General features: G+C 40.3%; 1 protein-coding gene across 1 annotated transcript in view; it reads right to left on the reverse strand.

The window, feature by feature from the left end:
- Window positions 1-4053: 4053 nt before the first annotated feature.
- usp45 (ubiquitin specific peptidase 45) overlaps window positions 4054-24636 on the reverse strand; it is a 49620-nt gene continuing 29037 nt past the window's right edge. Inside the window, exons 9-18 of the mRNA XM_034698563.1 lie at window positions 20259-20346; window positions 13755-13836; window positions 13417-13508; window positions 10844-10900; window positions 10481-10612; window positions 9659-10319; window positions 8135-8232; window positions 7950-8036; window positions 7643-7787; window positions 4054-5661 (exon numbers count right to left, since the gene is read on the reverse strand). Coding sequence (XP_034554454.1) covers window positions 5531-5661; window positions 7643-7787; window positions 7950-8036; window positions 8135-8232; window positions 9659-10319; window positions 10481-10612; window positions 10844-10900; window positions 13417-13508; window positions 13755-13836; window positions 20259-20346 — 1573 coding nt within the window. The 3' untranslated portion in view covers window positions 4054-5530. The remainder of the gene's footprint in view (window positions 5662-7642; window positions 7788-7949; window positions 8037-8134; window positions 8233-9658; window positions 10320-10480; window positions 10613-10843; window positions 10901-13416; window positions 13509-13754; window positions 13837-20258; window positions 20347-24636) is intronic.

Below are 24636 nucleotides of genomic sequence, written 5' to 3' on the forward strand. Positions count from 1 at the left end.
TACCATATGTCTGTAGTATGTTATTGTTCATTGTTGTGTGTATTACTACGGTGGCCCTGAAGGCCAATAGTAATAAATATTTCAAAAGTGCAAAATAAATTTCACGGAACATAAATACATTTCAGAGTCACAAAATTAATTTTAAGAAACCAGAAAGGGTAGGACCATGGTACTTGTTTGTGATTGGCTAAACCCAAGTTTGTCTGGCTTCAGTCATTTATCATTTCCTGTTTACACTGGATACATAGCAGAGCCAGTTCAAAATTTCAAGTGTTTACAGGGATGGAAGAGGAGCTTGAGTTGATAGCGCAATACTTCAACAGGGGACATCCGGTTTCTTGAAATGTTTATAATTAAGTGAAATTTATTTTGTGCTTTTAAAATATTAATTACTATTGGCCTTCATATTAGTGGTGGTCTCTTTTTCTCTCTCTCGCTCTATCCCACTTTCTTGGCTCTCTTGTGACCAGGCTGTCAACCAATAAGTCTGGTCCTGCTTGGTTATAAGGGAGTCCAACTCACCCTGCCCCCACTGTGGTCAAGTGCTTGCTCATTGGTGGATCAATCAGGCAGTTCTGTGTGGTCTTTTTAACTATTTCTATAAAGAGCACGATCATCGGCTGCTCTATATATGGTGTCCTGTCATGGTTGTTGTGATTCAGCACTTTTACCCAAGTGAAGTGAACCCAACATGTTGCAGAATATAAATGGAAATATAAACACAAGAAGATATTCTGACACTTTAACCCTTCACACAACATGGTGGTATGATTGGTAAAAAGAAAAGAAGGAGCCAAATGAAGGGATGAATGGATATGATTCTAAGGTAAATGAGTTCATAGAACACAGAGAGCTTGGAATGTTTGGGATTAGCATGTAGTTGCTCTTTCCAACTGCAGAAACATGTCTGTGCTGCAGACAGCAGTTCACTCTAAGTCAGGGGTTCCCAAACTTTTCAACCTGCGACCCCCAAAATATAGGTGCCAAAGACTTGCGACCCCCACTGTCCCTCAAAGTGATTTAATGTGGCTTCATTTAGCTGGTCTGCAGAAAATTAGTCTACCTACATGAGCATGTGTCTGTGTTTCCTGTGCTGTTATGAATTAACCTGCTGCTACTGATGCTTTAGATAATTAACTGTTAACTAACCCTAAACTTAGGAGTCATCTGACAACAAAGAAAGACAGAAAACTTATTACATTTTCTATTTTAAAGGTTTGATTTCAAGTTTAGCTACTGTTTCTGTAGATATATTTTACTATAATGGGTAAAATTTACTATTTTTAGAACATTTTGGAAGACATATCACGACCCCCAATTTGTGTTTCGCCACCCCCCCAAGGGGTCCCAACCCACACTTTGGTAACCCATGCTCTAAGTGATGTTGTTTTTCCTTCAACTCCACTCAAACTCTATTGACATTCATCTGGATAGCTTGTATACAGCTGAACAAAATTGTGTTTCTTGCATGGCATGTGCAAAGTGTTGCAAGTGCAGATAAAACAACAGACAATCAATACACGGACAACAAAGACAGAATATAAAAACAAGACAAAATAACAACATGAGGACAGACTAGGACAGGGCGGACTATGCGAGTTAAACTAAACTATATAGCCCTGTAAAGCCTGAACCATCAAATAACTGAGGAAATTCTAATTCTTTGAAAATGGAGTGTTTATTGGACCTTCTGACAAATTAAAAAAATGAAATTAAATAGCAATTTTCATGTATGAGTTTTAATTTGTATCATACATCAGGCATTTGGTGTAAATTTATATCTCAAAGTTTCTTATTTTTTAAACAAACTAAAACATATAAAACAACATTTCTAGCCTGTTAAACTTTGAGTCCTTCAAATTTTTCCCAAAGTAATTTCAAATTTAGAAATGATTTATTTCTATATTGCATGACAACGTCATACATATTTTGTAGCAAACAAACCTAATTTATTTTATATTCTCTGAATTGTTCAGTTTTTCGTGGAAATCAATGAACAAAAGACAATTATTTACTAGGAAGCCATGGCAACATTCAACCATCAATCATCATGATACAGCAGGTTACATATATAAAAATACAATATACGTTATAAATATCTCAATTTCTCCTCTAAATATACCTCATTATGTCATTTAAACACGTTCTTAAATAATAAAAGACTGTATGTTGCTTTATGAAATGCATCATTTATGACATTTAATAAAATTATGATTGACAGATCTGCAAATAAATGACCTTATATACCTTTTGATACACACATTTTCAACACGACTATAGATTAAGTAATGAAATATTAATTTGTTTTACATTGCATCAATCCAGTAACTATTCCTCTTGAAGTTTCAGGAACAATTTGAAAGTTTTTTTCATCCAAACTTTTTCAAACTTGGTAAAAATATCCCTGAAAAACCTGGAGTGGGTCTCTGATCCACAGCTGACATTTTGGATGTCTCAAGTGACGTCCTTCTGGTGGATGAGTTACTCACACCTGGTGGATTATCCATGCACTGCATGTATCTGATTTTATACATCAGGGTTTTTTTGTAAAAAATATATCACACTGATGATGTAGAGGTCTCAAAAACTGATGTATCAAATATGATACGCTTGGCGTTTTTGGGCTAAAACAGAATAAAATGGAATAAATAGTACAGCATTCATGAATAAACCTCAAAGGCAACATTATTTAACCAAATATTTCACAGCAAAATTAAAGTATAAACTAGGTCACAGTTCATTTCAGGTAAAAGACTGTGACTATGTCTAGTTGCTGTTATTGGATGTCAGCATTTGCTTGAAATGAGGAAATCCTCACTCTCTGTAAAGATATTTGCAGGTGTTGTTCAGCACTCTGTCACGTGTACTTTCAGTGTTAATAACAAGAGATACATATATTGACTTTGAGTAGTAAAGCCTGAGGCATGTGTTGATTTTTGCATGAGAAAGTGTGGTGACTGTGTTGTTATTATAGTGGGGTGTCATGAAAGGTGCGAGTGACAGTGCCAAGGGTTTGCTTGGTGTTAGCAGGAAAATATAACCTACACTGTTGGTAGAATCTGAAGCTAGACTCTAATGAGCATTCCAGCAATAGTTTTGCACAGCTGTCTTCTGAAGGGGGTGGAGGGCCTTTCATTAAATTGGATTAAATCACATCAAATGTTTTGGCTGCATGTCCCCAAGCCAAAAACCAACCCCCCTCCCCTCACGCTTTAAAAATAGACAAATACATTTCAGAAAAGATTTGCTCTTTTTGTTGGTGGCGGCTTGACAACCTGTTTTAATGTTCCAGCAGCATGACTCCGGTGTCACAGCATGTGGGAACAGAGGACGTGGAAGAGGATGGTTTTGGACGTTGCCCTTTTCCTGATTCCACACCCACCTCCTCTTCACCAGCTCGCGACATGTTCTGAAGCAGTGCTGCTTTGCACCCGTCAGGGCCGATCACCGGTGACGATGGCTTGAATATGGCACCATGTGACAGCTGAGAGCAACGCTGGACAGCATCTCACTGTAAAAGCACTATGACATCAAGTCCAAAGCAGAAACAACAAAACCTACCCTTGTGATCTCTCATCTCTCGTCTGCAGCATTTTGCAGCAAAGAGGCGAAAACTAGGAGGTAAAGAGGAGCCTGGAAGAGGGTTCAGTTCATAAATTAGATTTATTTCAATACAGTATGTAGTTATACTCATTCCAAATGTTTATTTACTACCTGAAATCTTTTTTTGTGGAAACAACTCTGTCTTCAGGAAACACCCTGCACGCCTGAAGCACCATGGTTTTGTATTATTTCTAGTTTGTACAGTTAAATACTCCTTGTTAATTCTGATTACAGTAAGTCATACTGTATATAAATATTATACTCATATCTTTCTTTGCATTGTCTATACATATGCTTCTCTTTTCACCATGCATAGGTTCCTTTAACCTGAAGCACAGGCACTGTATTTGTCTTTGATTGCAAAAAGAAAAATAAACAAGTGATCCTTTAAATTCTGATGTTAAAAGATTTCACATCCACTGTTTTTGGCAAATGTCCAATGAGAAAGAAAAATGTTTTCACCTGTATTTTCATAGAAAAAGATGAACAGCTCATTTGACAGATATTTCAGGAACAGGCAATACATTCAATAGAAGATTCAACCCCATGCACATGTCAGCAAAACAGTTTCCGTAGTCAGGCTCAGAGCCTCTGAGTTCTGTCAAACTTACATTTTGCTGAACTTACTGAGAATATCAAGGACTTCAAAGTCAGTCTGGGACTCTTTGTTCGACATCTTCATAGGTCTGTATGTGCATCAGCACAGTTACCGTGGAGCTTAAGTACAATGAAGGCAGACAAAGTGCTTTGTTGTTCTGAGAAGCAATGTTTTGTGCAACAACACTGAAGAATCATACAGATACCTCAACAGAACAAACATTAATAAAACTGAGTGAAGTAAACTCTGTGTTTGGTTCTGACTTCCTGCTCTGACTTGCAGTTTTTAACTCGTCTTTGGCAAATGTAATTCACCGATAGTCTAAATATTATACATTCTGATGTAGAAAAGAACAACCCTTTCCAAGTAGGCTGTAAAATAACAGTTGTGCTATTCGATCAAGGTGCTGTGTGTAGCAATTCAAACCAGCATGTCAGCAGAATGGAATCTTTCTCTTAAATAAACAGGACAAAAGTTAGGGTAACCTCTTTAGAACACCATCGTTGCTTGTGTTTCATAATATTTAAACTTCATTTATCATAAACTCAGTCACAAATGACACTCCACTTCTCCATGCGCATCATTCTCTTGACTTAAAAAGGACAAACATGTCTGAACTCATTATGCTCTTTGCATTTTGGAGCATCTTTTGTCTGCTATCAGCAGAAACAATGAAGCACACTTCTTAACAGATGTGAGTTAGAGCCACAAAATGTCCAAGTGTTTGTGTGGGATGCTGATCTTCATGATGATGCTATTGTTAGTAAACCTTATCACTGCGTGTACTGATGTGTAAGTGACACACATAGCACCTTAATTCTACAATCTCCTGTGTCTCACTCACTTCTTCTTTCACTCATACATGTGCGCACACAAACACAAGCACACACAATTGACATCAGCTAGTCAGTGCTGAGCACAGTTTTAGCATGCAATAATTCTGCCTACTTCCTGTAAGTTACTGTGGCAAACTCCCTCATGCAGTTACCTTCTCAGGCACGTGATCCCCACAGAGATAGCAGGAGACAGGACTCTCCTCTCCGAGCCCTTTTTTAAAGGGAGGACTTTTAAAACTAAAAACATGAATAAAGATCTAGGTTATATCAAATCAGAAAATAATAATAACACTGACATTTGATATTTATCTTAATATGTGTCAGATTGTGAGAATTCCTATGCAAGAGAACATCGTTCATTCCTCAAATATAAGAAAAGTGTAGTCTTTCCCTTTCTCACCTACTCACAGATACAGCAAGAGGAGCAGTACAGGCATGTACAAAAAGAATACAAAGAAAGAACAGAGTTACACGATTGTTTTTTGTTGTCATATTACAGCATTTCCTCATAGAAGAGCAGGTATGCCTGAGAGTTGAGTACCCTTGACTCTGGTACCGTCTGAACAGTGGTATCACTGATGTACACCCACTGGCCCTGGGAGCTGCCCCCCACATCTCGCGCACCTGAAACACAAACACAAACACATGATGAGTGTTAAGAACTGTTTGAGAAATATATCACATGTGGACCAACTGTCACATGTGGACCAACTGTCACATTTGCATATGACTTTGCATTTAGAGAAGGGGATCAAAAGTTGTAACCATATAACCATTGCAGAGTAAAGGTGAAGGCCTCTCAGGTCATCAGGCTCCTCTCTTTTAGCTGTTCCTCAGAGGAGAACAAAAACATTTGGTGACGCTGCTTTCAGCCACGACGCTCCTGAACTATTGAACAGCCTGCTGGAGGATCTGAGAGGAGCTGAACGAGATATTGAGACTTTTAAACGTAAACTAAAAACCTATTTATTCAGTCTGGCTTTTATGTAGGGTTTAACATTTTTATTACTTACTTTTTAATGTTATATTGAATTAAATGTTGCTTTATTATCTTACTAATTTTAACTGTTTATCTTATTCTAATTTGTCTACTCATTTTTAGCCTTAATTTTATTTTCAACTCTTATCCTTACCCTTTTTAAATGTACTTATTTCAACTATTTATAGTCTTAATGTTAATTTGATGCTTAAACTTATTTTAATCACACATATTTTATTGTTGTCGGTGTGCTTTAGTCTCTTTTTTAAAATCCTTTTTTATGTTTTTTAATGTCATTATTTTATTTCTGCTTCTTTCTTGTTTTCAGTAGCTATAAAGCATTTTGGGTTGCATTTGACTCGTATGAAAGGTGCTCTCTAAATAAAGCTTGATTGATGATTGAGTGAAGTCCGTGAATAACTGCTTCAGACATCTCTACTTCTTGCTGAAAGCTGGAGCAATTACATTTGATTGTTTTTTTTTGTGACCAAGGTTTTACCGCGGCAAACACTCACTCAAGGATTCTCCTCCTCCTCCATGTTGTCTTTATGGTCCTCTGAAAAACGATCTAACGATATAACACAGAGTGTTTTATTCTGAAAATTAACCAGATGTTTTCATTTTGGTTTGGTGCCTGACTTCCTGTCCCGCTCCATCTTCTCTGTGCTGAATTGATGCGTCGTAATCTGGCATCCGGCAGAAACAGAAGTCTTGTGCATCTGATCCTGAGGGCTCCAACCTGCCGGATCAGAGACGCAGACGGAACGCAACGGTGTGGATCCAGTGGAAGTTAACACATTGACTTGAATAGAAACCTATCAGATCAGGTGCCTTGACGGATTGGAGACGGACTGGAAACAGATCGGGTGGAATTTGGCCTTAACTTTAGGAGTCATCTGGCAACGAAGAGAGGCAGAAAACTAATGAACTGTACTTATCTGCAGGGTTTTATTTCAAATGAAACTATTTTTGTCTATATTTTACAATAATGGGTAAAATAAGCACATTTAGATTACTTAAAAAAAAAAAAAAATCTGGAGGAAATCTCGCAACCTCCCATTGGTGTTTCACGACCCACACTTTGGGAACCCCTATTCTATACAAGCTGTACCAAGCAAATTTCCACTGAAGGGTTAGGTTAAGATGTTTGCCTTGCACTGTATTATACTGAGAACTAATGGTTCCAGTGACAATATATCTTGTCTCCAAAAGCTGATGTCTGCAGGTAGCTGCAGAATCAGGTCAGGGACATTTTCTTTTTATCTGCAGTCCAACTGTTCTGCACACAAAAGAAGAAACCCTGGTTTGTATTCTTTATAACATATCTGGATTGGTTCTGAGATTGCAAAGGCAAAGGAGGTAGAGTGGGAGCTTGCATCAACTCTCAGCAAAGATGACTATACACATGAGTTTAGACTGCATTCAGAACTCTTCTGGACATCAATGGAAGAGAAAATCTTGAGAATAGCAAAGTGGAAAACATGGATTACTTTTACCCAGCTCTCTGTAGGAGACACTTTCAAGGTTTCATGGTGCTACTTCTCTGCCATCATTCTCAGTGTGCAAACACAAAGTAACAAAGTAAATAGAAGGTCTTAAAGAAGTACTAGAAGGCCAAACTCTGACCTGACAGGTTCCTGTGGTGCTGGTCTGTTTTTCTCTGGGGAGAGCGCACTTTTACATATGCAGTGTAGTGTCCCCCCCGCATTGAGCCACTGTGTTCAACGATCCCATACAGGCTGTAGAGGACACGCTCACCAGCAGCCAGGTTCTTGTAAAGAAGAGAAAGGAGAAGAGATGATGGGAGAAGCAACATGAGAGTTACTGAGCTTGTGGCTGAGGAAAACTACCAACTTAGCACTAACTGTGTTTCTGATTTCTGAAGCAGAGAATGAGGCATAGATGTTGGTTTGTAAAATAAGTGTCATGATACCTTGCAGGACGCTGAGCAAAATGGAGCTAGATCCAAGATCAATGGAAAGTCGACATGGCGGTTAACTTTCCTTAAGTTCATCCCCGCCTGAAAAGACAAGAACAGAATCAAAGCGTATCAACATTAACACACAAACAGTCACTGTTTCTGCTTTATAGTGAAAGGCAGACTGTGAGTCAACTCACCTGATGGAAGCGTTTAAGATGTAATGTGATCACAGGAGGCAGGGATGATATGAGCATCTGCTTCCTTGCGCTTGTGTAAATCTTTTCCAACTTTTTATCTATGTCAACAACAACAAAGAAACGTCAGGTTAAAAAATTCATTCTGATTCTTCAAATACACAAAATCATGAACTTCCTGAAAGATAAAGGTCTGAGTGATTATGACAATGAATGAGTAGAACTTTTCTGATTTTAAACCACTCAAAGCACTCTCCTCTAGACTGCAATGTTCTAGACTTCACATTAACTGTCAAACACTCATGAAAGATGTTAATATGTTCGGTGCTTGCTCATTAGGATCCAACCACTGCACCTTTTAGATGCATGTTTAAAAAGGCTCTACCTTCAAAAGAAATTTTGGGTTCTGTATTTCTCTTAATGACACTAGAACTTGCAGAACAGCTGATTTGTTGCACCTGTGCTCTTTAAATTTGGCATTACTGTTGCAATTATTTCAAAATGCATCAAATATTATAATGGGGTTAGACGGAGTCCTGATGAAATGCTATATTCAAATTCATGCTAGTTTTCCATGACTACCAACCCTAGCTTAAAGAAACTACAAATGTAATGGGAAACTGAGAAAAATCTAGTTTAAAATGATGTGAACCTGGGCGCTGACTTAATGGTTAAGTTGCATGCTCAGCAGGCGGCCCGGGTTGGATTGCAGCCTGCAACCCCCTTCCCCGCATGTCATTCCCCCATTCCTCCTCTATCCACTGTCCTGTCCTCTCCTAATAAAGGTGTAAGAGCCAAAAAATAAAACTAAAAAATAATAGAGTGAACCTAAACTAAACAAAATAAATATAAAGTAATGTTGCCACAATAAAAAAGTGAGTGTAGTGCTACCTACAGGGCACAACAGTTTAACATTTAAAATAAGTGCTTTATAGGATCATTTTAAGTGTGTTTCATAGACAACTTGGGGGGAAATGATCACATACACACTAACATCACAATATTTTAAAATAGTTCTGTTATGATACGACACAATGTTCATTTTTTGCAGGTAAGGAACATTATAACATTTGAACATTCTTAGGTTCCTCTGGATCTCTGCTACTGTGGATGTGCTAGACTCCAGCTGCTACAACTACTACTATCCATCTCACCACTATCCTCTCTCTCTTCATCTCTCCTATCCCTCTCTCCAACCCTAACTCGGTCAAAGCAGATGTTAGATGTGTCTGACAAGAGTCTGATTCTGCTCAAGGTTTCTGCCTGTTAAAGAAGTTTGTCCTTGCCACTGTAACTAGCTACATACTGCAAGGTGCTCTGCTCATGGTGGATACGGATGAGTCCTGCCTGTAAGAGGGGACTGGATCTTATCCTGTCTTGATGTTGGGTCTTTGTTAATAGTTTAACATGGAGTAAAATCTAGACCTGATGTGTTTGTGAAGTGTCTTGAGATAACCTTTGTTGTGATTTTGCGCTATATAAATAAAAATGGATGGATTGATTGATGTTTGTAAATTTGTGTCTTACCCGCTGAGCTGCTCTTGCGCAGCTGCTTGTGTCTGCGTTCAGTGCAGCTCTCACACAGCAGCTTGTTGTTCCCCATCAGCAGTTCCACAGAGGTAAACTGATGGAGACACGACTGGATGGAGCACTCCTTGGAGCTGGGTGTGTAACTGTGGGACAACACCTGGAAAGCCCCCTTGTGAGGTTGATGGTGGAGGTTCTCTCGTGTATGTGTCTCTCCCTGCTCCTCCTGAGAACAGTGTGTAGAAGGAGAGCAGTCCCCAGAGCTGAACCCAAGGTTGACTTTAGACACTGCTGTAACTAGCTGCTCTACGGCACCACCCTGCCTCGAGGACGACAATGAGGAGGAGGCAGAGACGGGTGTAGGAGATGGAGTGAGAGTAGAGGTAGAGGATTGGGTGGACGTGTGCCCATGGCTGTGGCTAGAGGAGGAGATACGTGGGGCCCACTCGCTCTCTGAGGCTTCACTGTCAGCGTCATTACTGCTGTCCTGGGCACATGAATCTCTTTCACTGCCGTCTGATAGGCTGCCGGCAACAGCCATCTTGCAAACTGAGAAACCACGGGCGGATCCGCCTGCAACCCCCTCCTCTTCTGGACGGTCCACACTGCAGCCTGCTCCCTTCTCCTCCAGAGAGCTTGAGGACCTCCTGCTCTGCTGCTTCTGAGGGTCAAATAAAAGACACTTACAGTAAGTCCCTTTAGAAGAGACTGGTTTCACACTTTTCATGTTGGCCTTGTGCTAAGAACTGAGTTTGTGAGTGGAATTAATCAAAACAGGTTAATAAATCAATTTAAAATCTCACATAGTTCCCATGTCCGTACCTGTCCACTTAGCTTCCTGGTGTTTCTGTTGACTGGGTGAGCTGCAGAGAAAACCTGGTCACTGTGAGTCATGTGGGTGTCCTGCTCTCGGCTGCTCTTACCCAGCCTGCTCGGGTTTGATGGTTTGGATATCTGAGCGAGCAAGCAAACAAACAAAGAAATAAATAAAGCTTTATTCACTCTGAGTGGAAAAAAACAATGAATATCTCTTTGATCTGTTTTCTACTGAGAAAATTAAAATGTACAAAATCTCCAAACCAATCTTGCAAACACTCAAACTTAAAGATTTGACTTTTCTTACACATTCAGTGATGTTTACTGTTTCCGTAAAAACGCTATTATAAACAAGTGAAAAAAGCTCACCCTCTCCTCTATGATGGGTAAAGAGATGTCAATGAAAGCCTCCTTCACAGTGGAGATCTGAAAGAGAGATCCCCAGAGTCAGCATAAGCACCAAAGTCCATACATATTCAACATCACAACCAGCTGATGACAGTAAACATCAATTTTTCATGAAGTCTGAGAAGAAGGATGGTCTCTCAGATTTTACCTCAGCTCCATAGAGACTGAATGTTACATCTAGAAACGGTAGCTTAGATTTGTTTTGGTAGAATTTAGACTTTTCAAGGCTTTCATTATGACTTGATTATTGTTGCTGTTAAATACATTATTGTTTTCCTTTATCCAAAATGCAGCAGTCCTTTTACAGTCTTCTACACAAATGTGTGGCTGTTCTCAAAGTTGTTGTTCTGTTTAAAGGTTTTTAAAACCTTGAGAATAGTGATCTCAAAACTACGAGTGTTCATCACTATCAGCACTCCCTCTCTCTCTTATTCTCCTCTATCCCTCTTTCCAGAATCAACTTCGTCTCAGCAGATGTCTGTCTAACATGAGTCTGGTTCTGCTCGAGGTTTCTGCCTGTTAAAGGAAGTTTTTCCTTAACGCTGTAACTAGCTAAATACTGTGAGGTGCAATGCTCATGGTGGATTAAGGTGGGGTCAGACTGAGTCTTATCCTGTCTTGGTGTTGGGTCTCTGTTCATAATTTGACATAGAGTGGTCTAGACCTGCTCTGTTTGTAAAAGCGTGTTGAGATAACGTTTGCTCCATTTGGCGCTATACAAATAAAGATTGATTGATTGATTGGTACTAGCTAGAATTTAGAGAAAAGGTTTGAAACAATGCAAATTGAAATTTGAAGATTATATTCCATTATTTTTAGCATTAATTTAATTACATTTTTTTAAATCTTATTTATGCTTCTATTTATTTCTTGTATTTATCTGATCTTTTAAAGTTTGCTTTCTTTTCTTACCTATTTTATTAAATTTACTGTATTGATTTTATTCTTTTTTTAAAGTATTTTATCAATCATTCAATCTTTATTTGTATAGCGCCAAATCCCAACAAATGTCATCAAGACACTTTTACAAACAGAGCAGGTCTAGACCACTCTATGTCAAATTATGAACAGAGACCCAACACCAAGATGAGGATGAGACTCAGTCTTACCCCACCTTAATCCACCATGAGCATTACACCTCGCAGTATTTAGCTAGTTACAGCAGAGAGGAAAAACTTCCTTTAACAGGCAGAAACCTCGAGCAGAACCAGACTCATGTTAGACAGCCATCTGCCTTGACCGAGTTGAGTCTGGAAAGAGGGATAGAGGAGAATAAGAGAGAGGGAGCTGTGATAGTGATGAGATGAGTAGTAATAGCTGTTGCCGCGGGAGTCCAGCACGTCCGTGTCAGCTGAAGTCTTGAACGTCAGCAGCAGGAGGACGTCTATGGCAGCTCAACCTAGGACATACTATGATTATTATTTTACCATTTCTGTTGTTTTCTGTCACTGTTTTTTTGTGGGGCACGTTAGGCTGCATGCTTTTCTGTATAAAGGTGTTATATAAATAAAGATGAGCTGAGTAAATCTTTGGTTAAAAAAATGGAGGGATGCATTTTTGCACTAATACTGCAGACTTCTTTCACAGCTGATGTTACAACACCAACTCTACAGAGTTCTACTAACCCTGTGGGAAGCTTGTGTGTTTGTCCCAGCTTTTGGCACACACTCTGAATATAAAGTAAAAATCCCTGATCACAGGGGTATTTGCTTTATCTTGTTTGCTCACTCCTGAAATAGAGCCCTATCACAAATACTGACCTGATTAGGGCGAATACACACAACGCTCCAAAAGTGAAACCTACAAGTTTATGACTTGAGGCGTTAAATAGTAAAAGTATTTTAGGACGACTAAACAAAAAAACACCGTTCCACATACTTTCCGATTACCACTCTGGCCTGGTATAATGTGAGCTGGTCCCTGAGAGGCTTATTTTGTTTAGTTTATATGTTGACCTCTATTTCCTCAAAATTAAGATTGATGCCTTATTACTCTGATTACTGAAGGGAATCATGTAAATGTTGGAAGAGATCAGGAAACCTAGTATTAGACAACTCTCTGTCTGGTCAGTGCCAAATACCTCCTAAACTATGACTGATGGACAACACACATTTATTAATATTCTATTTTATTGATTATTTATTTATTTGTATTCATTTATTTTTGTTGTATTTTATTTATTTATTTATATATTTTTATTGCATTTCATCTTTCCATTCATTGTGTTCTTTTTATATTGTATATTGTTTGTTTTATTCAATACTTTTTATAATAAGTCTGTTTATTATTGTTACATTTGGAAGATGACCTTGAGTGTCTTGAGAGGCGCCCACAAATAAAATGTATTATTTATTTTTATGAACACCATTGATACAAGAAAATGGTTTGTAAATCTGTTTAAAGCTGGCGCTAAACCATAAATAAAATATAAGGAACACTTATTACATAGTTATTACACATCAATTACTATCTTAGTTTGGATTAAGAGCTCCCGTATTTGCCAACCCGGCCGTTCTTCACCAATATACACTTACATGTTCACACTCTTCACACATGATTGTGTTGGTCAGCTCGCCCACAAAGATGCGGTCCACAAAGTTCATCCTCACACCTTCCTTTCCATATGCTGGAAGAAAAGAGAGACATTGTTTTCAAAATAATGCTACAAAAAGAAAGTCAATGCAGTCAACATAAACAACAAAAAGCCCTTATATCACCAAACTGAGCTACATCTAATGAATTGAATGTCTCTGTTTCCATCAAACCAGCTTATGCCAGATGAGTAACTGAGCTGTATTTCCATTTACTGCCAGAAGATGGGACTATTGATCTTAGTCATCCACAGTGCATATACTGGAATGAGTATACAAACCTTTGACTTGGCGTTTGGTGTCCTCGTCTGCTGTCTTCTCTGTGGGATTATTGAAAGCCTTCAGAATTCCTGCTTTCACTCTCTGGAAACCACAAACACAAAATCATGAATAATGCAGACATGAAGAGATGCACTTGAGGTGTATGCAGTACAAATAATTATTCACATTTTTCGTCCTGAATTTTGTCAATTACATCCATTAGTGAAATATCAAACTCTAGCCTACAGCTCATCTTGACAGGTTTACCTATTACAAGCATCATTAGTGTAAAATAATTATTGTGCTTGTCTAAAAATGTTAACATTTAAATCTTCTAATGAACTGTGTGTGTTTGTGTGTGTGTCTAAGTTCTTCACGGGGTCCTCTTATTGAAGGTGACATGGTCAGTGAGTGTGTTGGTGAGAGAGCTGTGAAGAGGCACAGCCACAGTGAAGGACCAATCAATAGATAATTGGCCATGGTCTATGTCTGTGGCCGAGACCAGTCGACCCCCATTGTCCCGGGACCCACGCACTGGACTGGCTATTTAGGTCAAAAAGTCCTGTTAATCCTTTCCTGGCCAGTCTGCACCCCACTCAGTCGGCACTGTCAAACCAGAAAGGGGGGCTCTCCTACTAATTAATTACCAGTAACCCCCACCCTCAGTCCCCCTCCAAATGTAACAGCATGCACTGTCCCACACAGGATGGGCTGTGTGAGGGAGGGGGGGAGACAGAGGGGGTGCTGGTACAAGAGTGAAGGGGTGGAAACTAAAATGAAGATGAGGCAAAGAAGGACAGTCCATGCCCTGAGAGAGTAATACCTACCGTCTCAGCTAATTGGTGATAATTGACTGGGGACAAATTAGCATATTTAGATCTCTGATACTAATGGCCGATAAACACAAACACTTAGGGCCTCTCAAAGGTTGGTGACGGCAACTGCAAGACACCAGTTTCTCCCCCTGAACGCACTGGACTCGCTGAACACAGTGCCACAGAGCAATGTGTTTTTAATGTTGGAGTATTAGTGAGTTATTGAAATGTCCCTTTTCAAACTATGCAGGTGAATTCAGGTGGACTCTAGGTGTTACCAGAGGACAGACTTTTGTTTGTCCCATGTGTGTCCTTTTTTGAGGAGGAGATATAAATGTATCTTTATTCAAAAAATGTGTAGCCGGTTTAATGCTTGATTTAAAAAAAAAACCACAGAACAATACAAGCTGTAATGCCACTGTACCTCTTTATGTTCTAGGCTGTTTAAATGAGTTTCTGAGGGAATGAATAGAGGATGGATACCCCTCCCTCTTTACCTTCCTGATTGGATTGGAAGATCGGCTGATGAGTGTGTGTGTGTGTGTGTGTGTGTGTGTGTGTGTGTGTGTGTGTGTGTGTGTGTGTGTGTGTGTGTGTGTGTGTGTGTGTGTGTGTGTGTGTGTGTGTGTGTGTGTGTGTGCCTGTGCGTATGCAGGAGGGGGCTGTGGGTGACCCTAAAGCACAATGGGACAGCCCTGGAGCTCATTCAGCAGCTGTGGGTTTCCCAAGATAACACAATGATGCTGGTTGTGCCACTTGCAAGTCCCCTAAGTGGCACAACTGTCAGCGTTCACAAGTTTGAATGGGAGCAGGAGAGCCCAGCCTGCGGCCCCCCTCCTGGGTCTGTGGCTGACCACTAAACACACCCGCTAACTTCTCCTCCTTGGTTCACGTACCCACTGGTGGGGCCGTGTGGGGGGGGGGGGCAGCTCAGTGCTGGAAAGGGCTTCTGTGGGGTCTCCTAATTGCCACTGCAACTGGTTTTGAGGGAGGGATTCTCTGAACTTGCCAAAACATGGCGGCACAACTTTAAAACACAAAGCGTGGGAGGAAATATGCTCCGAGGCCCATCTAGTCACCAACTCAAATGAATGGAGGGAATTTAAGTGGAAGATAATAACAAGATCCTTTCAGACTAGGGCTGCACGATGTTAGGAAAACATGCGATAACAATTTTATCGTGGCAGGGGCACTTGACAGTCAGTTCACAGCACTCTGAAATGCATCTTCATCTTTGATGACAAGGAGTTGATCAAACTTACTAAATGTGTCTGATGTATCACCAAACTGGAACAAATCAAGCTGAAGACGGGAGCTTTTTACGGTGATAACAGCAAAAACTGTAAATAGTAAACAGACGTCCCCCGGTTGTGTCTTTGTCACTAACGCACACCAGGGGTAAAAATCCTCAATGAAGATGAGACAGATGCATGGAGGTGAGGAGAGCCGGTTCATAAAGCACACCTGCTGCAGGTAGAGACCAAGCTAACACTGAGCCCCTCAGATAATAACTCAGCCTGTCACAGGAATGCATCACTTTTATCTTTAAAGCTTAGACGCACAGCGGGGGAAACATGGATGTTAAATGTCCGACGGTCGACCACTAGGGATGCACCGATCCATCGGATATCGACCAGATCGGACTCAAAAAGCTAGATCGGATATCGGTGACAAGGGGCTGATATATAGTGCAGATCCATATGGCAGATCTATTCATCTCAGTTCTATGTTTACAATATCCATGTGCGTCTCCTTTGTCATCAGTGCCGGCCGGTCTGTGCATTTTTGCCCAGTGGGGCATGATGGAGGATAACTACAGAGACTCTGCGGTTTAGGTGCATGCTTATTTTGCTAACAACTCCGCTAGAAACTTGCAACATGTGCAGGGCTAATGTTTTGATGGATGGCAGTCGCGCTGAAAAATATAATGGAAGCCCAAAGGAAGAAGTTTATGTCAGCTGTAGACTGCAAAGAAGGAAGAAACCTTCTATTAATGGATTCAAAGTGTGAAAAAACAGACAGGTTATTGGATGTAATTGTTCCAGATCCTTGAAAGTAAGGGATTCCACCCTCTGGTTTAGCACATGGGACCCAGGTACAGTTCACCATCACGTAAATAATGTTTCTGACACTGCTCTGCCTGAACCCCAGCCTACCTGAACACGTCAGCTCGTTTGCATTATTTTGGTTCATGATTCTAATTTGAATGTGTTTCCCGCACACAAATGATACCGGGGCGGGGTGCCAAAGTTATATTTCCGATCGCAGGGATCGGATCGGCTAGTATCAGTATCGGCAGATACCAAAGTCCAGGTATCGATATCGGTATCGGGACCTAAAAAGTAGGATCGGTGCATCCCTATCCGCCAATAACATTTTCGTCTCGTCATCGCCTCGTCAACAAAAACTAAACATACCTCTGTCTGAGTTTTCACTATCAGTGATGTACTTTAGCTCGTCATAGTCTCGTTTTCGTCATGGAAAAATGAGTTGTTAATGGACATTTATCATCGTGGGCGTAGGGGGCGGGCATATAGGGCAGTAGGGCTCCATCTGATTGGCTAAATACATTGTCATGCAGAGGGTGAATGCATGGCACACGGAGTACAATTTATCGCAGGTCAAGCAGTCTTTTGCAATGTGTATATCACGTATGTTGATGTCGCGATGACAGTGACTTTTAGATATATTGTGCAGCACTATTTAAGACACCAGAAATAATAGAGTGAGCCCATCTCTGCTGCTGACAGGAAGAAGCTGAACAGACTGGTGAAGAAGGCCAGCTCTGTCCTGGGCTGCCCACTGGACCCTGTGGAGGTGGTGGCTGACAGGAGGATGATAGCAAAGCTATCTTCTCTGATGGACAACACGTCACCCCCCCTCCAGGAGACCATAACAACACTAAGTAGCTCGTTCAGTGACAGACTTCTTCACCCGCGGTGTCTCACGGAGAGATACCACAGGTCTTTTCTTCCTGCAGTGGTCAGACTCTATAACCAATAATATATATATATATATGTTGTAAGATATGCTTATTTTTACTTCTTTAATTTTAATTACTAATACATTTTTAATAATTGATAGTTTATAGGCTCTTGCTTGCTTCATATTTTTTTGCACTGTCTACTTTGCTACTGTGACACTTGAATTTCCCCGTTGTGGGAAGAGTAAAGGACTATCTTATATTATCTGATCTTAACCCACTCAAACTGGTGCTGGAGAAATTGTGGTGCACAGCTGGGCAGCTATACACATATATTCTGGACATGCCCCATAATAAAAACATTTTGGGATGGCATTTTCAAGTAGCTTAAAAAAGTGTTCAACCAAGATTTCCCAAAGGATCTGAAGGTGGTATTACTGGGTGTAACACCACAGGGAATTGAAGGAAGAGGCAAAAAGTACCTTTTACAAATACAGTTGACATCAGCAGTCAAATGTATCACTATTAAGTGGTTAAAACCTGAGCGCCCGTCACTCAGTTTGTTGATTGAGAAGGTTTCTGAAATCTATGTGATGGAAAAGATAACATACTCTGAGACTGCAGAGGGATGTGTTTGTTGGTTGTGTTGTGTGTCAGCAGGCATTCTTTCTTTCATGCTCAGGGTGTCAGCATGCCAAAAAGTTTATTAACACAAAAACACAACACACAAATAAGAGCATGATGGTTTTTGTTATTATTGCCATAGCTGAAAAAATAAACTCCTTCATCTTGGCAAACTGTCTGACTAAGCTCTTACTCATGGTCCTTAATTCTTACACATTCTTCAAATCCTGCCAAATTTCTTGAAAAGCATTTCTAAAGAGGCATCAAACAACTGAATCACAAGGGGTACTTTGTGCTGATCTGAAGGACTTTCATTGAACAAAAAGTAAAACTTTAGCAAACTTTTGAAGAAATATGACAAAAGATATCCAATAAATATATCCAAGACATTAAAAAATACACGTTAAAGCCACTAGAAGGCTCCAGGACCAGACGGCGTGTCCCCCTCCTGCCTGAGAGTCTGTGCTGAGCAGCTGGCCCCCATCTTCACAAAGATCTTCAACACATCGCTGGAGCTGTGTGAAGTGCCCTCATGCTTCAAAAGCTCCACCATCATCCCAGTCCCAAAGAAACCCACCATCACAGGACTCAATGACTACAGGCCCGTCGCCCTGACGTCTGTGGTCATGAAGTCCTTCGAGAGACTAGTGTTGAGCCACCTGAAGGACATCACAGGCCCCCTGCTGGACCCCCTGCAGTTTGCCTACCGGGCAAACAGGTCGGTGGAGGATGCAGTCAACATGGGTCTGAACTACATCCTGCATCACCTGGACTCCCCCAGGACCTACGCTAGGATCCTGTTTGTGGACTTCAGCTCTGCGTTCAACACCATCATACCAGACATCCTGCACCAGAAACTCACCCAGCTCACAGTGCCGGCCTCCATCTGTCAGTGGATCACCAACTTCCTGACGGACAGGAGACAGCAGGTGAGGCTGGGGAGCATCAAATCCAGCACCCGGCGCCCCACAGGGATGTGTTCTCTCCCCACTTCTCTTCTCCCTCTACACCAATGACTGCACCTCAGGAGACCCCTCGGTGAAACTCCTGAAGTTCGCAGACGACACCACCGTCATCGGTCTCATCCAGGACGGAGACGAGTCTGCTTACAGACAGGAGGTGGAACAGCTGGCTCTCTGGTGTAGTCAGAACCATCTGGAGCTGAACCCGCTCAAGACGGTAGAGATGACAGTGGACTTCAGGAGAAGCCCCCCCCCACTCCCCCCCCTCACCATCCTGAACAGCACTGTGTCTACTGTGGACTCTTTCAGGTTCCTGGGATCCACTATTTCCCGGGACCTGAGGTGGACCTCCCACATAGACACAATCAGAAGAAAGGCCCAGTAGAGGATGTACTTCCTGCGTCAGCTCAGGAAGTTCAACCTGCCCCAGGAGCTGCTGATCATGTTCTACACCTCCATCATCCAGTCTGTTCTGTGTACCTCCATCACTGTCTGGTTTGGCTCTGCAACCAAACTAGACAAACACAGACTGCAGCGGACTATAAGGACTGCAGAAAAAATCATCGGTGTCGACCTGCCCCCCATCCAGGACTTGTACCGGTCCCGGGCCAGGAAACGGGCAGGTAGCATCACCGCTGACCCCTCACACCCTGGACACAAATTCTTCAAACTCCTCCCCTCCGGCAGGCGCTACAGATCACTGTGCGCCAAAACAACCCGCCATAAGAACAGTTTCTTCCCCCAGGCTGTCACTCTGATGAACACTAAACCATAACAGTGTCATACCTGTCAGATAAACACTCTCTGTAAATATACACGTAGATACACAATGCAACAATTCTCAAGCAGAATTCCATATTTCTATTTTTTGTATTATTTAACTTCTATTTTATAATGTAAAACTACCTCTGCTACTCACCACTGCACTTTATCATATTATTTTAGCCTGTACATATTAGTCATGCCTATTTGTTGTTTCTTTGTATTTATAGCTGATGTTATTGTTATTATATTTTCATTTTATTTTTTATTGTAGTTCTTATTCTTATTCCTATTCTTATGCCTTGTACAAAGAGAGCACAGTTTACTAAAGTCAAATTCCTTGTGTGTTCAAGCATACTTGGCGAATAAAGCTGATTCTGATTCTGATTCTGATAGAAGAAGTCAAATACGGGTGTGTGTGTAGAAATGGGAGCTCACTTTAGTTTCCTCCACTCGTATGGAGTCTAGTAAGTAGTGCAGAAGCTCCTGGCTGTCTTGTTGTTGGTAGCCCTTGAAGCGTGGAGCCCTAGAAAAAAAGAAAACACATGCCGTGAAGTAAAACACAGGGATCAATTTAATGTTATTTAATGTTTGACTGTGCACTCACAAATTAATGAGCAAAAATCTTCACATTAGTATCCCCCAACAACAAAAAAAACACCTTTTTGTTTAAGGTTATAAAGACATGAAATGAAGCATGATGTTATTAAGCACACCTTCCTTTCAAGCAAATTGTTTCAACTATTCTAATCAGTCATTTGATTTGTTCACAGCATCCTGTCCTTGTGCAACTATTGGCGTGTCTACAAGTTGAAATAGCTCAAACATTCAACAGCACAGAGTTCACCTCAGGTCCAAAGCTCTCTGTGTGCAGAGTAAACATTATCACAGAAAATAATCATACAGCTCTATTACATCAGTTTATGCTGAGATATTTGTCCAGATATTTTGAAGCATGTGTGTAGGTAGGTACAAGTCCTGGACAGTAATCCCAGAGCAGTTAGAGGGGAGCCTCTCCTTGGGTCTGTCCCCTGGCCGTGGTGAGGCAGATGTGAGGACAGATGCCAGGGGCAGATGGGCAGCCGAGGCTACAGCCATTACAACCTGTAGGGCCGAGGCAGCCACATAACCATGGGACAGGTTGGCCTGACAGGCCCAGTGAACAGAGGCAGGCCAAATGATCATGTGAGAAGCCATCAGTCAAATGTTGAGGATGTCAGGGGATGGAAAGTTGGGGTGGAGGGTTATTTTTGGATTTACTTTTACTGATACGCACATTTAAGCCAGTGGTTTTATATTCTTATGGTTTTATTATCAGGAAGAGTAGCAGATAGGAAGCAAACATCACGTTCAACTTGATAAAACAAGGTATTTTGCAAAGCCATCAGAGAGCTGGTATTTTTTCATATTTATGTGAGGTACTTCTTTCAGCAACTCTTTCACCCCTGCACAAATAAAAACATGGCCGTTGTGTTTTGTAGATGATTGATAGTAGCATTTTTATTTAACTTTTTATTATATTTTGGGGCTTTTTTGCCTTTATTTGATAGGATAGCTGAAGAGAGACAGGAAACTGGCAAAAAGAAAGGCAGAAAACTCATTACATTTTCTATTTTCAAGGTTTTATTTCAAATGTAGCTACAATTCTTGTCGAATTTTTTCCTATAATGGATAAAATGTACTATTTCTAGGTAACTTAAAAAAAACCATTCTGGAAGACATCTCATGACCCCCCCCATTTGGAGACTTTTGGTTTAGGTGACTTAGCCAACCACCTGCCCTCAACACAGGTCATAACCATGAGGTCTGGAGGAGCCTAATGTCACCCCCCACCCCGCCCCCATTCTTAAAAACTGACACGATCTGTTTTCTCTGCCCTTTTCGTGCAGACACATGGTGAAGGGTGGGTGGAGGGGTGAGGATGGTAGAGAGCCCATATGTCATTTATTGGCCAGCCTCAGAAACAAACAGCATGTGATGGAATGCTCCACTCTTGTTCTCATGATGATTTCAGTCAATCTCCCAGGAGAGATACACAAGAGAGTGATACAAACCAAGAGAGAGAGAGAGAGAGAGGGGGAAATGAGTGCGACAGGAAAAGAATAAGAACAAGGGTGGAATTGAGAAAAGAAAAGAGAAGCTTGGTTGGGATCAGTGGAAATGAAGAGGTCTGAAGCTCATCCCAGTGGAGAGAAGCAGAAGGGCCCTGTAGCACTGCTCTCAATCTGGCCAATGCAAACAGCTGCGGAGCTAACACAATTAATAGCCGGATGAGTTAGTACCAGACGCAAGGCCATGCAGGCCCCCCCCCCACCCCCCCACCCTACTCCATAAGAATACAAAGATAAAAAATTAAAAAACACGTATGAGTAACACAATGTACCCGCACACAGTTAACATGTTAAACGCCTCCAGCATTCACTCAATGATTTAGAACATAATTAAAAAATGTGCATCTGACAATGCAAAAGGCTGCACAAAAGAAAAATGAAACTTAGCTAAGTAATAATAACACTAATAATAATTATAACTTTATTTATACAGCGCCTTCCAAAACAAATTACAAAGCACTTTACAAACAATTTTGAAAAAGCAGTAGGGAGTAATTAAGAACTAATTATTATCCAACCGAAGTATCAAAACAAGCATCAATGCAATAAACCATACAATCAATAAAAAGCACGTCTAAAATAGTGAGTTTTTAAAAGTGACTTAAATGACAACAGTGTGTTAGTTTCCCTTATCTCCTCCAGCAGGTCATTCCACAGCCTAGGGGCCCGAACAGAAAACGCTCCATCGCCTTTTGTTTTTCTGTTTCAGCGTGGAATAGATTCAGATTTTAATTTTGATCCTCGTTTTAACAAGGTCATAAGTACTTCATTTTATCATCTCCGAAACATAGCAAAAGTCAGACCTTTTGTATCGCAGAAAGATGACGAAATTTTAATTCATGCTTTTATCACAAGCCGCATCGACTACTGCAACTCCCCTTTTACTGGTTTGCCCAAAAAATCTATTAAGAAACTGCAACTTGTTCAAAACGCTGCTGCCAGAGTTTTAACATGAAAAAAAAGGACAGATCACATCACCCCTCTTTTAAAAACTCTGCACTGACTCCCTGTTTCTTTTAGAATTGATATCAAAGTTCTTTTACTTGTTTTTAAAGCTCTTAACAGCCTTGCTCCTCCATACATCACTGATCTCCTGTCATTTTATGTTCCAGTTCGATCACTGAGGTCCTCGAATGCTTCCTTTTTTAAATGTTCCTCATGTGTCTCACACAGAGAGAGAGAGCTTTCTGTTGTTACACCCCTAAACTGTGGAACTCTCTGCCTCTGGACATCAGAACGGTGAGCTCTCTGGGTGTTTTTAAAAGTAAACTTAAGACTTACCTTTTTAATCTAGCTTTTAATTTGGAGTCATTCATTTTTATCCCTGGACTGCATTATTATTATAATCATTGCTTTAACATTTATTTATCTTATTTAATTATCTATTTATTTATTTCTTGTATTCATCTGATCTTGTCAACGCTACCTTATTTTTAACTTTTCTTTTTACTCTTATATATTTTATTAATTTTACTGCATTGACTTTATTTTATTTCTAAATATTTGATTTATAATAATGGGTTTTTTAATTTTACCATTGCTGTTGTTTTTTGTCCCTCTGTTATTCTGTGAAGCACTTTGGGCTGCATGTTTATATGTATGAAAGGTGCTCTATAAATAAAGTTGAGTTGAATAGTTAGTAATGACCTACCGTAGGATCTGAGGTTACCTGAAGGCTTGTAGGGAGTCAAGAGGTCAGCAATGAAGTCTGGACCTGACCCCCTATGAGCTTTAAAAGTCAACACCATCATTTTAAAATCGATTCTAAAATGGACTGTGAGCCAGTGAAGTGATTTTAAAATGGGCGTGATGTGTTCTCTCCCTAACTGGACCTGGTTATGAGTCTGGCTGCTGCGTTCTGGATCAGCTGAAGTTTATTGAGGTTATTTTGTGAGAGACAGGAGTAAAGTGAATTGCAGAAATGCAACCTGAAAGCATGAATTACTGTCTTTAGGTTTTTGATTGATAAAAATGGACAAATTTTGGATAGTTATCTTCATTGAAAGAAGAATGATTGGACAACGGAATTTATGTGTTATTCAAAACTGAGGAGAGAGTCAAAGATGATACCAAGGTCTCTACATTTCATTATATCTGCTCAGAAAAATCCTCCCTCACATTCCTGCAGTCACAGTTATATTGGTACAAATAAATACCAATATAAGCATGCATATATTCAAAGAGAAGGAAACCAAAATCTGCTTAGATTTTATTTTAATCCTGAGGGAATACATGTTATTTTAAATATTTTGCCCATTTTCCAATAGAAAGTAAAAAATGAAAATCAAGCTAAATCGTGAGATACAGGGAAACTCAAATGTAAATCAGCCAATGTCATTTAATCATATTTAGGAAATTCTTAAACAACAGATGAATAAAACACTACTGAATTTTTACAGCTCCTATTTACTTTCTTTTTAATTAATATATACATAGATTACCTTGCGGCATCACATCATACTGCATGATCTTTCATATTGGAGTACTCTGATATAAAGCTCTACATGTCATTTTATAATATCCTACTTTTTGGGGTTTCCAAACAAGCCTTTGGTCCAACTTTTCCATGAAGGTTACATTCATCAAAAGTTATGCATTTATTATTAACTTGTGCTAAATTGCTCATATCCTTTCAACTTGGACACGACGCCATTAGTATCTTGATTTCGATTTTTGTTGCACTTTTTAGTCATCACATTTTGAAG

This window comes from Notolabrus celidotus, chromosome 12, assembly GCF_009762535.1.
Source record: "Notolabrus celidotus isolate fNotCel1 chromosome 12, fNotCel1.pri, whole genome shotgun sequence".
Lineage (NCBI taxonomy): Eukaryota > Metazoa > Chordata > Actinopteri > Labriformes > Labridae > Notolabrus > Notolabrus celidotus.